At 38.5% G+C, this 15,672-nt stretch overlaps 1 protein-coding gene across 6 annotated transcripts in view; it reads left to right on the forward strand.

Annotated features, from left to right (window-relative positions):
• Positions 1–15,672, forward strand: part of TTC23 (tetratricopeptide repeat domain 23) — a 116,649-nt gene that overhangs the window by 9,318 nt on the left and 91,659 nt on the right. For all 6 annotated transcript variants that reach the window (XR_004431781.1, XM_033188867.1, XM_033188866.1 and 3 more), the window contains exon 2: positions 11,307–11,512. Coding sequence is in view for 5 of the 6 variants with exons in the window: in XM_033188867.1 (XP_033044758.1) it covers positions 11,327–11,512 (186 nt within the window). In the remaining variant the exon portion in view is untranslated. The remainder of the gene's footprint in view (positions 1–11,306; positions 11,513–15,672) is intronic.

Raw genomic sequence — 15,672 nt, forward strand, 5'->3', positions numbered from 1 at the left:
CATTTTTATTTTTATTTATTTATTTATTATTATTTTTTATTTTTTTTGAGACAGAGTCTCACTTTATCACCCAGACTGGAGTGCAATGGCACTGTCTCGACTCATTGCAACCTCCGCCTCCCTGGTTCAAGCGATTTTCCTGCCTTAGCCTCCAGAGTAGCTGGGACTACAGGTGCGTGCCACCACACCAGGCTAATTTTTGTATTTTTAGTAGAGATGGGCTTTCACTGTGTTGGCCAGGGTGGTCTCGAACTCCTGACCTCGTGATCTGCATGCCTCGACCTCCCAAAGTGTTGCTGGGATTACAGGGGTGAGCCACCACACCCGGCTGACCTTTAACATTTTTAAGAGGTACCCAGGAATGAGAACACTACCTGCATTGTAGATCAGCCTCTCTAGCATTCTCACAGTTTGACCTTTGGCTGATTCCTTCTTTCTTGTTTTCATATTTTTGTGCCATAATGCTTTATGAGGAAAAGAGTCAATCAAACTCTTAGCCTGAAATGAATTAATGCCTTCTTAGCCTGAAATCCAGCATTTTACTTTTCCCCTAGCTCAGGGTTTCCCAAACTGTTTTTAAAGTCCTATTTCCATAAGATTTAATAGGTGCTCAAGAAAAAAGATAATCTCATGGTCAAAAAAAGATTGGAAAAGTGGTGTATACTATACCTACTCTGGGATATTCACAAGGTATTAAAGTTTTGAGAAGACCTGAATTAAAGAAACTTGTCCATGTTTACCCATTTATTTGATCACAGAATCCTCCTTTTGTGGAACCAGTATTTGTGTTTACCAACTCATTTGATCACCTCTGTCAATAACCCTCCTTGATAGAATATACATTAATGTCTTGTGGCTCTAGTGTACTGCAGAAATTGGCTTGGAAAATGCTGTTCTATAGCCATGTCCCTCATTTCACATACACCAAATTGAACCACCAGCAGTTATCCATATTCACTTTCCCCACTTCCAAGCCTTTTCTCATTATTCACTCTGCTTGGGATGCTTTCTCTTCTCTCTCCTTGTTCTCTGGAATCTTTTCAACCAAACAAGCAAGGTCATTGCAGCAGCAATGATTCCCATTTCTGAAGTCTTAGCACTTGCCAGTCTTCTAGCAATTTTAGCACCTAGTACTATGCTAATGTGTACCTGATCATTTTTCCTTCTCTACTTTACATTTCTTGGGGTTGTTTTCCACATAGTACATTAGCCTGGTGCATTGTTTGTAGCCAGAATTCAGTAAATAGTTGTGGAATGAATAAATAAATGAGTTGTGGCCAGGTGCAGTGGCTCATGCCTGTAATCCAGCACTTTGGGAGGCCGAGGTGGGCTGATCACTTGAGGTCGGGAGTTCAAGACCAACCTGGCCAACATGGTGAAACCCCATCTCTACTGGAAAAAAAAAAACAAAAATTAGCCTGGCATGGTGGTGCGTGCCTGTAATCCCAGCTACTTGGGAGGCTGAGGCAGGAGAATTACTTGAACCTGGAAGGCGGAGGTTGCAGTGAGCTGAGATCATACCACTATACTCCAGCCTGGGTAACAGAGTGAGACTGCATCTCAAAAAATAATAATAATAAATAAATAAACAAGTTGCAATAGGATGAAATTTAAAATGTTATCTATAGTAAATAATGGAATTGGAGTTTGAAGAGGAGGAATGGAGAGGGATCTCTGAAAGACTGATCTATGTATATGATTTTTAACAGTTTTATTAATTGGCATGAAAGTATACAATTTGATGATTTGGGGCATCTGTGTGCACCCAAGAAACCACAACCGCAGTCAAAATAATGAGAAGATCCGCCACCACAAAAAGTTTCCTCATGCCCCTTGTAATCCCTCCACTCCACCCTTTCCTACATCTTCCTCCCTCTTGTGTACCACCCCCTTCATACCACCTCCTTAGCCCAATTCGAGGGAATCACTCATCTACTTTTGGTCATTATACATTGGAGTAGATTTCATTGTAATTTATATAAATGGAATCATGCGATATATACTCTATTTTGCCTGACTTCTTCACACGGCATAACTATTTTGAGATTTATTCATGTTGCAACATATTCATTCCTTTTTATTACTGAGTAGTATTTCATTGTATAGCTACACCACAGTTCGCTTACCCATTTACTTATTTATAGACATTTGGGTTTTTTTCTAGTTTTTTGGCTATTAAAAATTCTATGAACATTTGTATGTAAGTCTTTTTATAATGTATGCTTTCACTTCTCTCATGTAAATACGTAGGAGTTGGCCAGGCATGGTGGCTCATGCCTGTAGTTCCAGAACTTTGGGAAGCTGAAGAAGGTGGATCACTTAAGGTCAGGAGTTTGAGACCAGCCTGGCCAACGTGGTGAAACCCCGTCTCTACTAAAAATACAAAAATTAGCCGGGCATGGTGGCGGGCGCCTGTAATCCCAGCTACTCGGGAGGCTGAGGCAGGAGAATTGCTTGAACCCAGGAGGCAGAGGTTGCAGTGAGCTAAGATTGCACCATTGCACTCCAACCTGGGCAATAGGAGTGAAACTCTGTCTCAAAAAAATCGAAAACAAAAACAAAAACTTAAGAGTGAAACAATGGCTCCTGTCCTAAGTGTATGTTTAACTTATTAAGAAACTGTCAGATATGACACCAGAGGCAAAGGCAACAAAATAAAAAATAAATAAATAGGGCTACTTCAAAATTGAAAACTTTTGTGCAAAAACAGGACAATAATCAACAAAAGGTAATCCATGTAATGAAAGAAAATATCTACAAATTGTGTATCTGATAAGGGGTTAAGGTCTAGCATATATAAAGAAATACTGCAGATCAACAATAACTAGAACAACAAAAACAATTAAAAAGTGGGAAAAGGGTCAGCCTCAGTGCCTCACACCTGCAATCCCAGCACTTTGGGAAGCCAAGGCAAGAGGATCGTTTGAGCCCAGGAGTTGGAGACCAGCAGGGGCAACAGAGATTGAGGCAGGAGGATCAGTTGAACCCAGGAGTTATAGGCTGCAGTGAGCTGTGATCACACGACTGCACTCCAGCTTGGGTGACAGAGTAAAACCTTGTCTCAAAAAAAAAAAAAAAAATTGTGGGAAAAGGACTCCAATAGACATTTCTCCAAAGTAAGTATACAGATGGCCAATAAGTACATGAAAAGATGTTCAGAATCTCTAGTCATTAGGGAACTGCAAATCAAAGCCACCATGAGATAGCACTTCATATCCATTAGGATGGCTATTATTGAAAAGAGAAAATAAGTTTTGTCGAGAATGTGGAGAAATTGGAGCCCTGGTGCTCTGCTGGTGGGAATGTAGAATGGCATAGCCTCTGTGGAAAGCAATACAATGTTTCCTCAAAAAATTAAAAACATAGGGCCGGGCGCGGTGGCTCACTCCTGTAATCCCAGCTCTTTGGGAGGCTGAGGCGGCAGATCACGAGGTCAGGAGATTGAGACCATCCTGGCTAACGCAGTGAAGCCCTGTCTCTACTAAAAATACAAAAAATTAGTCGGGCGTGGTGGCAGGCGCCCATAATCTCAGCTACTCCAGAGGCTGAGGCAGGAGAATGGTGTGAACCTGGGAGGCGGAGCTTGCAGTGAGCCAAGATAATGGCACTGCACTCCAGCCTGGGCAACAAAGCAAGACTCCGTCTCAAAAAAAAAAAAAAAAAAAAATTAAAAACATATCATATGACCCAGCAGTTTCACTTCTGGGCATGTACCTCCCAAAAATGAAAGCAGAAACCCAAAGAGATACTTGTAAATTAATGTTCAATAGCAGCATTATTCACAATAGCTAAAAGGTGGAAGCAACCCAAGTGTTCATTAATGGATAAATGTATAAACACAGTATGCTATATAGTATTTAGCCTTAAAAAGAAAGGAAATTCTGACATGCTACAATATAGATGAACTTTGAAGGCATTATGCTAAGAGACATAAGCAGTCACAAAAGGCAAAATAATGTATGATTCCACACATACAAAGTACCTAGAGCAGTCAAATTCAGAGACAGAAAGTAGAATGTGTGTTGCCAGAGGTGGAGGGTGGGAGGAATAGGGAGTTAATGTTTAATGAGTACAGAGTGTCAGTTTTGCAAGATGAAGGAAATTCTAGAGATGGACAGTGGTAATGGTTGTACAGCAATGTGAATTTACTTAATGTCACTGAACTACACACTTAAAAATGGTTAAAATGGTCATGGCACGGTGGCTCAGGCCTGTAATCTCAGCACTTTGGGAGGCCAAGACAGGCGGATCACGAGGTCAGGAGATTGAGACTATCCTGGCCAACGTGGTGAAACCCCATTTCTACTAAAACACAAATAGTTAGCTGGGCATGGTGGTGCATACCTGTAGTCCCAGCTACTCGGGAGGGTGAGGCAGGGGAATCGCTTGAACCCAGGAGACAGAGATTGCAGCAAGCCGAGATCGCGCCACTGTACTCCAGCCTGGTGACAGAGCAAGACTCCGTCTCAAAAACAAAAATAAACAAAAATGCTTAAAATGGCCATGTGAAGAAAGGGAAAAAAATGAAAAGGTTAAAATGAGAAATTTTATTATATATATATATATATTTTTTTTTTTTTTTTTTTTTTTTTTTTTTTTAACTACAATTTTGTTTTGTTTTGTTTTTTGAGAAAGTGTCTTCCTCTCTCAGGCTAGGGTGCAATGGTGTTATCTTGGCTCACTGCAGCCTCCTCCTCCCAGGCTCAAGCCATCCTCCTGCTTCAGCCTCCGGAGTAGCTGAGACTACAGGCACATGCCAGTGCACCCAGCTAATTTTTGTAGTTTTTGTAGAGACAGAGTTTTGCCATGTTGCTCAGGCTAGTCCCAAACTCCTGAGCTGAGGTGACCCTCCCGCCTCCACCTCCCAAAGTGCTGGGTTTGTAGGCATGAGCCACTGTGTCTGGTCTTATTTTACCACAGTTTTTTTTTTTTTAAACCCTGCCAAACTGTTTTCCAAAGTGGTGTACCATTTTACATTTCCAGCAACAGCGTATGAGAGTTCCAGTTATTCCCCATCCTCATCAACACTTAGTACACTAAGTCTTTTTAATTTTAGTCATTCTAATTGATGAGTAACATCTCATTGTGGTTTTAACTTGCATTTCCCTGATGCATAATAATGTTGAATATAAAGCATGTGCTTATTTCTTCTTGGTATATCTTCTTTGATGAAGCATCTGTTAAAATAAATTGCCCATTTTTGGCCAGGCACGGTGGCTCATGCCTGTAATTCCAGCACTGAGAGGCCAAGGCGGGCGGATCATGAGGTCAGGAGATCAAGACCATCCTGGCTAACACGGTGAAACCCCGTCTCTACTAAAAATACAAAAAAATTTAGCCGGGTGTGGTGGCAGGCTCCTGTAGTCCCAGCTACTTGGAAGACTGGGCAGGAGAATAGCGTGAACCTGGGAGGTGGAACTTGCAGGGAGCTGAGGTCACACCACTGCACTCCAGCCTGGGTGACAGAGTGACACCCTGTCTCAATAAATAAATAAATAAATAATTTGCCCATTTGTATAGAGAGCTGTTTTCTTGAGTGTTGAGAGTTCTTTATACCAGTAAGATACAAATCTTACATCAGATACATATTTATGAAAATATTTTCTTCCAGCCTCTAGTTTTTTAATTAACAGTTTCTCTTGAAGAGCAAAATTTAAAATTTTGATGAAATCCAGTTGGTTATGTTTGGTGGTCATATCTAGGAAAGCTTTGCCTAATGCATGGTCACAAGGATTTTCTACACATTGTTTTTATAGTTTTAAGTTTTACATTTAGCTCTGTTCAATTTTGAGTTAATTTTTATATATAGTATGAGATATAGATCAAAGGAGTTTTTTGTTTTGTTTTATTTTTACGTGTGAATATCCAGTTGTTCCAGTATCATTTGTTGAACAGACTTCTTTCTCCAAGGAACTGCTTTTGCATATTTGTCAGTAATCTGTTATTCATGTATGTGTGGGTCCATTTCTGGACTCTCCATTCTGTTCCATTTCTTGTCTATCTTAACAGCAGTACAAACTGCCTTGCCTACCATAGCTTTATAATAAATATAAGTCAATAAATCTGTATTTTAGATTTAAGTCTAAATTTCACATTGAGATTAAAATTTAGATTTAATGAATAAATAAAGAAATTTAAATAAGTTTAAATTTCTACTTTATAAATAAATGAATGGGAAAAAGCCATGTTAATCTTCCAACTGTGTTCTACTTTTACAAAGTCATTTTGGTGTACTAGATTCTTAGCACTCTTGTATGAACTTTAAAAACAATTTGTCAATTTCTACCAAAGAAAACAAAACAGAAACCCATGTAGAGTTTTGGATTGGGTATGCTTTAAATCTGTAGCTCAATTTAGGTAGAATTAACATCTTAATAATGTTGAGTCTTTCAAACCATGGATATGGTGTATGCTTCTATTTACTTAGACCTTCTTTAATTTCTCTCTACTAGTAGTGTTCTGTAGTTTTAACTTTTGTACAGGTCTTCCTCATCTTTTGGTAAGATTTATTCCTATTCCCTATTTTTGATGCTATTACACATGGTATTATATTTTAATTTTAATTTGATTGCTCATTGCTGATATAGAAAAATATTATTTTGTGTAGTGATCTTATATCCTACAACAAGCTTGTCCAACCCATGGCCTGTGGGCCACATGTGGCCCAAGACAGTTTTGAATGTGACACAACACAAATTTGTAAACTTTATTAAAACATGAGACTTTTTTTTCTTTGCAGTTTCTTTTTTTTTTTTTTAAGCTCATCAACTATTATTAGTGTTAGTGTATTTTATGTGTGGCCCAAGACAATTCTTCATCCATTGTGGCCTAGGGACACCAAAAGATTGGACACCCCTGTCTTACAATTTTGCTAAACTTATTTATTAGTTTTAGTAGGTTTTTTGCATATTTCATCATATTTTCTATATAAATGATAGTAGAGATGTACTGTTTGTGAATAAAGGCAGTTTCATTTCTTTCTTTCTGATCTGGATGTCTTTTATTTTCTTTTCTTGATTGATTGCACTGGCTAGAAGCTCCAGTACAATGGTGAATAGAAGTATTGAGAGTGAACCTTCTTGTCTTATTTCTAATCGTAGAGATAAAGCATTCAGTCTTTCACTGTTAAGTCCAATGTTAGCTGTAGGTTTTTCAAAGGTGCCTATCAGATTGAGGAAGTACAGTTCTATTCCTACTTTGCTAAGAAGTTTCATCAGGAATAGATATTAGGTATTAGACCTTGTCAAGTGCTTTTTCTATGTTGAGTGAGATGATCCTACAGTTTTTCTTTTTTATTAATATTTTGGGCTTTGGTAGTTTATGTCTTTAAAGGAATTTGTTCATCTGTATTGTCAAATTTATGGTATAAAGGTATTCATAATATTCTCTTATTAACCTTTTAATATTTGTAGAATTTGTAGTGATGGCATCTCTCTCATTTTTTATTTTGTACAACATGATGTTTTGAAATATGTATATGTTGTGGAATGGCTAAATAAGCTAATTAACATATGTATTACCTTACATATTTATCCCTTTTTATGATCAGAATACTTGAAATCTACTTTCTTAGCAATTTGCAAGGAAACAATACAGTAGTCACCATGTTATACAATAGATCTCTTGAATTTATTCCTCCTCCCACAATCTCTGGTAACCAGCATTCTACTCTTTACTTGTGTGAGTTCAACTTTTGTAGATTGTACATATGAATGAGATCATTCAGTATTTGTCTTTCTGTGCCTGGCTATTTCACTTAACATAATATCTCCAGGTTCATCATGTTGTCACAAATGACAGGATGCCCTTCTTTTTTAAAACTGAGTAGTATTCCGTTGTGTATACATACCACATTTTCTTTATTCATTCGTCTGTTGATAGACATTTAGATTGACACCATATCTTTTTTTTTTTTTTTTATTATACTTTAAGTTCTAGGGTACATGTGCATGACGTTTATATCATGTATAACTCCCCAATGCAATCCCTCCCTCCTCCCCCCTCCCCATGATAGGCCCCAGTGTGTGATGTTCCCCTTCCCGAGTCCAAGTGATCTCATTGTTCAGTTCCCACCTATGAGTGAGAACATGCGGTGTTTGGTTTTCTCTTCTTGTGATAGTTTGCTAAGAATGATGGATTCCAGCTGCATCCATGTCCCTACAAAGGACGCAAACATTGTCAATAATGTTGCAATGAACATGGAGTGCAGGTATCTCTTCAATATACTAATATTGTTCTTTGGATATATCACCCAGTAGTGGGATTGCTTGATCATATGGTAGTTCTATTTTCAATCTTTTGAGAAACCTCCTTACTGTGTTCCATAATTTACATTCCCACCAGCAGTGTGCAAGGATTCCCTTTTCTCCACATCTTCACCAACATGTATCTTTCTTTTTTTAATCATAGCCATTTTAACAGGTGTAAGAAGAAATCTCATGGATATAATTTGCATTTATCTAATGATTAACAATCTTGGGCATTTTTTCATACTCCTATTGGGCATTTGTATGTCTTTTGAGAAGTACCTATCAGGCCTTTTGATCATTTCTTTTTTTTTTTTTTTTTTTTTTGAGATGGAGTCTCGCTCTGTTGTGCAGGCTGGAGTGCAGTGGTGTGATCTTGGCTCACTGCAACCCCCACCTCCCAAGTTCAAGCAATTCTCCTGCATTAGCCTCCCAAGTAGCTGGGACTACAGGCATGTGCCACCATGCCCAGCTACTTTTTTGTGTTTTTAGTAGAGATGGTATTTCACCATGTTAGCCAGGATGGTCTCCATCTCTTGACCTTGTGATCCACTCGCCTTGGCCTCCCAAAGTGCTGGGATTACAGGTGTGAGCCACTGTGCCTGGCCAAATTTTTCTTTCTTTGTGTCCTTACTCTATAAGCTTTTTTCTATTTTTAAAATTTTTTATTTTCTTTTTTTACTTTTTAAATTTTTTTGTTAAAACTAAGACACAGGACAGGTGTGGTGGCTCACGCCTGTAATCCCAGCACTTTGGGCAGCCGAGGCGGGCTGATCACCACCTGAGGTCAGGAGTTCGAGAGCAACCTGACCAACATAGAGAAACCCTGTCTCTACTAAAAATACAAAATTAGCTGGGCGTGGTGGCGCATGCCTGTAATCCCAGCTACTTGGGAGGCTGAGGCAGGAGAATCGCTTGAACCTGGGAGGCAGAGGTTGTGGTGAGCCAAGATAGAGCCATTGCTCTATCTCCAGCCTGGGCAACAAGAGTAAAACTCCGTCTCAAAAAAAAAAAAAAAAAAAAAACAGGCCAGGCACAGTGGCTCACGCCGGTTTCTTTGAGAACATTGTAGTGCAAGTCTTCTGGTGATAAATTATTTAAAATTTTGTTTTTGAAAGGTATTTTCACAAGTACAGAATTTAAGGTTGCCAACTTTTTTCTTTCCATACTTGTTTGCTTTTTATTCCTCTAAGAAATCTGTTACCATCTTTATCTTTATTTTTTACGTGTAATGTGTCCTTTTTCTCTACTTTTGAGATTTTTGCTTTATCATAGTTTTAAGCAATTTGTTTATGATGTTTTGACTTTATTTGGTATAGTTTTCTTCATGTTTTTTGTGTTTCATGTTCATTGAGCTTCTTGGATCTCTGGCTTTATGCTTTTTCTTAAATTTGGAAAAATATTGGCCGTTATTTCTTCAAATATGTTTTCTGTCCCTCCTCCAATCTGCTTTCCTTTAGGGACTGAAATGACATATATATTAGGCAACTTGAAGTTGTGTTACAGCCTACTGATTTTTTTTCATTTTTGATAATTTTTATTGCTATGTCTACAAATTCATCTTTTCATCTGCAGTTTCTAATCTGCCATTAATCCCACATATTTTCATCTTCACACATAATTTTTCTATCTAGAAGTTCCATTTGGGTCTTTTTTATTTCTTCCATGTCTTTGTGTAACTTTTTAAACCTATAGAATACAATTATTATAACTGTTTTAATGTTTTTATTTGCTAACTTAACATCTGTGTCAATTCTGGGTCAGTTTTGATTGATTGATTATTCTCATTATGGGCCATGTTTTCCTGCTTCTTTGGATGCTTGGTAATCTTTGGATGCTAGACTTTGTGAATTTTACCTTGTTAGGTGTTAATTATTTTAGTATTCCTATGAACATCCTTGAGTATTGTCCTCTAGTGCAATCAAGTCACTTGGAAACAGTTTGATCCTTTTAGGTCTTACTTTTTATGATCTGTATGGTGATCTGAGCAGTGTTCAGTCTACAGCTAATTATCAGCCCTACTGAGATAAAATACTTCTGAGTATCTGTCTAATGCCTCATGAATTAGAAATTTTTTCAGTCTGGTTGGTGGGAACAGGCACCAGCCTTATGTGAGCACAAAACACTGTTCCCTGTAACTTCGTTGAAGGATTCTTTCTCCAGACTTAAGTAATTTCCTTACCCACATGCTAATCAGTATTCTGTCCCTAGACTTGAGGGTGTCCCTCTGCTAATCTCTTGGTTCCTCTGTCTCTGGAGCCTTCTCCTCTTCAGTAATTTGTCCTGTCAGTTCTAGTCACCTTGGTCTCCCCAAATTCTCAACTCTACTTCCTCAACTCAGGTAGTCCACTGGGGTAACTTCTGGGTGCCCTCTCCCTGTGCTGTTTCCTGGAAACTCTCTCAAAGCAATAAACTGGGGAGAGTTATTTTTTCTGTCTCTCAGGAATTGCTCTCTCGTTGCTTGTCTTGTTTCTTGAAACCATTGTTTTATCCTTTGTTCTGTGGGCTGTTTATTTTTTGTTTTGGGTTATTTCAGGCCAGAGGATAAATGTAGTTACTATTACTTCATCTTGGCCAGAAGTAAAAGTTGTAGCAACAGTTATTTGTTTTCTACCTCAGGGTCAGTTGGGCTTCAGCTGATTTAATCTGGGGTCATTGAGAGCTGTTTGGGCTAAGCTAATTTCTACTGGACTTTATATATATATGTACATACAAATACATATGTATGTGCTAAGTTAATTTCTACTGGACTTTATATACGTACATATGTATGTGTATAATACACACATATACACATATACATTTATGTATGTGTGTTTATATTACATGTGTATGTATGTGTGTATATGTGTGTGTATATATATGTGTGTCCATATACATAAAGAAAGAAGGTTTAATTTAGTTGAAAGTAGAAATCAGCAGGTCAGTAGTAGCCATCATAATCTTGGGATATAATACTACTAATTTCAAAGAAATTATGGTATAGTGTTGAAATGTATATTTCTAAAAATAACTATGTAAATTATCATTTAACATCTTTGTTTTTTATTTTAAAATTAGAAGACAATGTATGTAAAACTATGCAAGAATCACAGGAAACGGAAACCCACATATCCAACCACCTAGATGAAGTTGTTGCTGCTGTTAGCATCACTCATAGAAAGAAGTTCCAAAACAAGCTGCCTCAGACAGCACTATTCCAGCCTCCTCGAGAGAAACTCCATCTCTGTGAAGAGAAAGCAAAGTCTTATTCCAACAGTCACAAAGTAAGGAGACTTTTGTTCCTGTATTTCTACTCTGGGATTTGAGCTATAAGGTATAATCAAGAGAAGTAGAATGTTTTAGATTACATTCCTAATCTCAGCAGTTTGGTACAAGAGAGTATGTAAGACAGTGCCATGAATGAATGTAGTATCTCTAGGCTCCAAGCACAGCAACTGGTACAGCCAACAACAAATATTTATTGAGGTCCCACTGTGTGCCAAGTCTAGGCACTGGGATACAACACAAACAAAGCAGATGAAGCTTCTGCTCTCATAGAGCTTATAATTCCTTATAATCTCAGATCTTGTTCTCTGCATGCTTCTTTCCCATTCTTTCCTCAAAAGTTTTACTCATTCACTAACTCATTCAGTAGGCATTTCTCTGTCACCTCTTATGTGTTGGGTCCTGTTCTTCCGTTCATCATAAATACCTATTGTATGCCTAATATGTGCCAGGTGCCATGTAGGTGCCAGGGGCACAGAAGGAAAAGCCACAGTCTTTGTCTTGGAGGGACTCGGGATTTGGTTGGGAAGATAGATGGGGGACAGATAATGATAGTCAGTTTGATAAGTTCTGTGAGAGCTCGAGTGATATAGATACAAAACAGAAAGAGGTGGGCAGTGAGCCTGGAAGTGGTAGAGGGACAGCAGGTAAGGCACACTTTCTTGGGATGGGAGTTACGTAGACTGCATTGGTAAACAGTGCTTAGGAGTTGGACAGGTGAGGAAGAGGACCAAAATGTTCTGGACAGAGGTAGCAGATGGACAAGAACCAAACGTCTGAGGGAGTGCAGTCTGTTTGGAGAAATATAAGGAGCTGTCTGGGACTAATGTGTTAGTGACATAGGGCAAGAAATGAAGCTGGATTATGGGCAGGAACTGAGACCCAGAGGGTACTCAAGGCCTAGTGAAAGAGTTTTGATTTTCCCCTGAAGATGATGGAGGATTACCATGAGGTTATAAGTAGAAGCATGCCATGAGCAGGTTTGATTTTAAGAACAATCACTCCCATAGCTATGAAGGGTATGGACAAAAAAAGAGTAAAACTGGAAGAGGAGCATCAATTAGGAGGATATTTGTAATAATCCTGGCAAGGAATTATGAGGACCTGAACAACACGTGGCAGAGGCAATAGAAATGCTGAGCTCTTTTGAAAGGAATTTAGAAATGCAATCAGTGGGACAGGACTGGATGACCGAGGGGACACAGGGAATGGAGATGTGAGAGTGAGAAAGATGGGGTGTGTGGAATTCCTACCACCCAAGGTCTGAGTCTGCTTGGATGATTGGAGACTTGCCCATGACCTTCATCAATATAGTGAATACAGGAGAAAGACCAGGATTATAGAGAAAGAGCACAAATTTGGTTTTGAGGTTGTGCTTGTTCATTATGCAACAGATACTCAGTACCTACTATTTGTAGGCTCTAGGCTGGCAGCCTTTCTCAACCAGACTTCTGCAAAAGAATTAAGCCCTCATGCCCAAAGGCATTTAACAAATGTAAAGAATTAACTTATTTTCTGTGTATCTAGAATGGTATTAAACATGTCGTTGTTCTGTGGTTCTGGTGAAGAATCCAGGATACAATGGTGAATAGGACAGACAAGGTGCATTCCCTAATGGACCTGAGAGGCAATTGACACTGTAATAATCGACAGATTATTATAGACTGTGATAAGTGCTAAGGAGGACATAGAGTGGCTCTGTCTTGGGTAGGGTGATCAGGGAGGGCCTCCGGGAAGATAAGGTGAGACCTGAGGAAGAGAAGGAACCAGTGTGGAGGAGCTGAGGGAAAAGAGTTCTAGGGAGAGGAAATAGGACACATAAATCTACAAGGTAGGCACAAGCAGGACATATTTGAAGCAAGGAGAAGAAGCTGCAAACTGACATTAAATATAGTGAGAGAGGCTGTCAGTTCACTTAGGGCCTTGCAGGTTTCAAGCTAAGTGCCCTGGAAGGCCTTAAAAATATTTTCCGCAAGGTATTAACATGATGTAATTTACTTTTTAAAATATCAGGTTTTTGGTAATTTTATATTTTAAAATAATTTCTGACTTACAGAAAAGGCACAAGATTCACTCACTGTTAACATTTGCTTTATTGCTTTGTTCTCTGACTCTCATTGTTTTTCTGAACTGAGAGTAAGTTATAGATATTATGGCTCTTTACCCCCAAATTCTTCGGTGTTTATTCCCTAAGAATAAAGCTGTTCCCTTACATAGCCACGGTACGGTGATTGTAATTAGGAAATTAATGTCAGTATAGTACTATTATCTAATCTGTAAACCTTGTTTATATTTCTTCTTAATAATGTCCTTTACAGAAAATAATCAGACCCATGGTTCAGTCTGTGAATTCATGTTAAATAGAGTTGTCATGTCTCTTTAGTCTCCTTTAATCTGAAACAGTTGCTTAACCTACTTTGTTTTTCATGATCTTGATATCTTGGAAATATGTACTCTAATTGTTTTGTAGAATATCTCTCCGTTTGAGTTTGTCTTATGCTTCCTCATGATTCTATTCAGATTGTACATTTGGAGCAGGAATACCACAGGTGTGACATGGGGCGCTCCTTAATGCATCCTGTCAGGAGGTGCAGAATGTCTATTTGTCTCGTGACAGTGATGCCAACCTTGAACATTTGGTTAAGGTGCTGTCTGGCAGGTTTCTTTACTGCAGAACTGCTATTTTTCCCTTTGTAATTAATAAGTATTTTGTGGGGAGATTCACTGAGACTATGTATATATTTAAAACTTCGCTCTGTCAGTTTTAGTAGTCACTGATGATTTTCACCTGAATCAGTTATTACTATGATGTTTGTCACATAACCAGTCACTGACTTCCACATTCTTTCAACATTTGTTTGTTGGCATTCTATTATAAGGAAGAGCTTTTCTTTCTTCACAGCTTATTTATCATTCATTTATTCCTATCAGTATAGGTTCAGGAAATTGTATTTTTCAAATACACTACAACCTATTGTTTTCATGGAAGCTCAGATTGTTCCATATCTGCCAGTGGGAGACCCTTCAAGCTGACTCCTGAGTCCTCAATCCATCCCCTCATTGTTTAACCACTTCCTGATGCTACCACTTGCTGGTAAATCATCTCAACTTTCCAGCCTTATATTCCTTCATCTTTAAATTGAGGGGACCAGATTAGATTATTTCCAAGGCTCCTCCCAGTTTTGAAATTGCCTTCCTACTTCATACTTGTCTTCTGTCTGCCCCTTACCAATGCCTATTGCTAAAGCCACTGGGACTGGTAGAATAAAGGTTGGAAAACCAATAGGGATATTTGGACCATGCCTTATAACGTAAGGAAGTGAAGGGAGGACAAGCTGTTTCTTGTATACCTCTATCCCCGCTCAGGTCCTGAGAACCAAGGTTATTATCAGGGAAGCCCAACTCAGCCTGCACAGTCCCCTTTGCTGGAAATCTGTATTTGGGACAGATTCACTATCAGAACAGATCTCCCTCTTCTTGTCTGTCTGGATTCCATGATGGTGTCATCATTTCCTTGTCTTTTATACACTGTAGTTGTTGTTCTCTTTCTCTCTCTCCAAAGAAGTCATTCCCTAAACTTCCTGTGTCTAGAGGCAATAAAAAGGTGATTCCCAAAAGAAGTACAAACAGCCAGCTAACACATGAAGACATTCAGCCTCATCAATTTGGGGGAAAAATGTGGACTAAATCCAGGAGAAATGGGCTAACTGACAAATTGACAAACTAAAACCAAAACAAAATTTCCACAATTTGTACTCAGTTCAACATAAGGGGCATTTCTGCTCACATATGATGTGTTGAAAGTATGAACTGGTGCAGCCTCTTGGAGAGGTACTTCAGCAATAGCTACCCACAGCCTCAGAATTTTGCATATCCTTTACACAACGATCCCATTTGTAGGAATTTATTTTGTGGGAATGTTTATGGGTATGTGCAAAGCTATCCATACAGGATATTCAGTGAGTAAAAAATTTGCAGACACCTAAATGCCCAATGAAGAGTGGATTGAGTAATGCGGTTATGATATAATCATATAATAAAATACTGTAGAGCCATTCAAAGTTGTATCATAGAAGATGACATGAGAAGTTATTCATAAATTGTTAAAACAGCAGACTGTAAACCTGCAAGTAGCTTATCAACCTATTTCTGAAAAAGA

The sequence above is a fragment of the Trachypithecus francoisi genome, unplaced genomic scaffold, assembly GCF_009764315.1.
Source record: "Trachypithecus francoisi isolate TF-2019V2 unplaced genomic scaffold, Tfra_2.0 Lachesis_group3, whole genome shotgun sequence".
NCBI lineage: Eukaryota > Metazoa > Chordata > Mammalia > Primates > Cercopithecidae > Trachypithecus > Trachypithecus francoisi.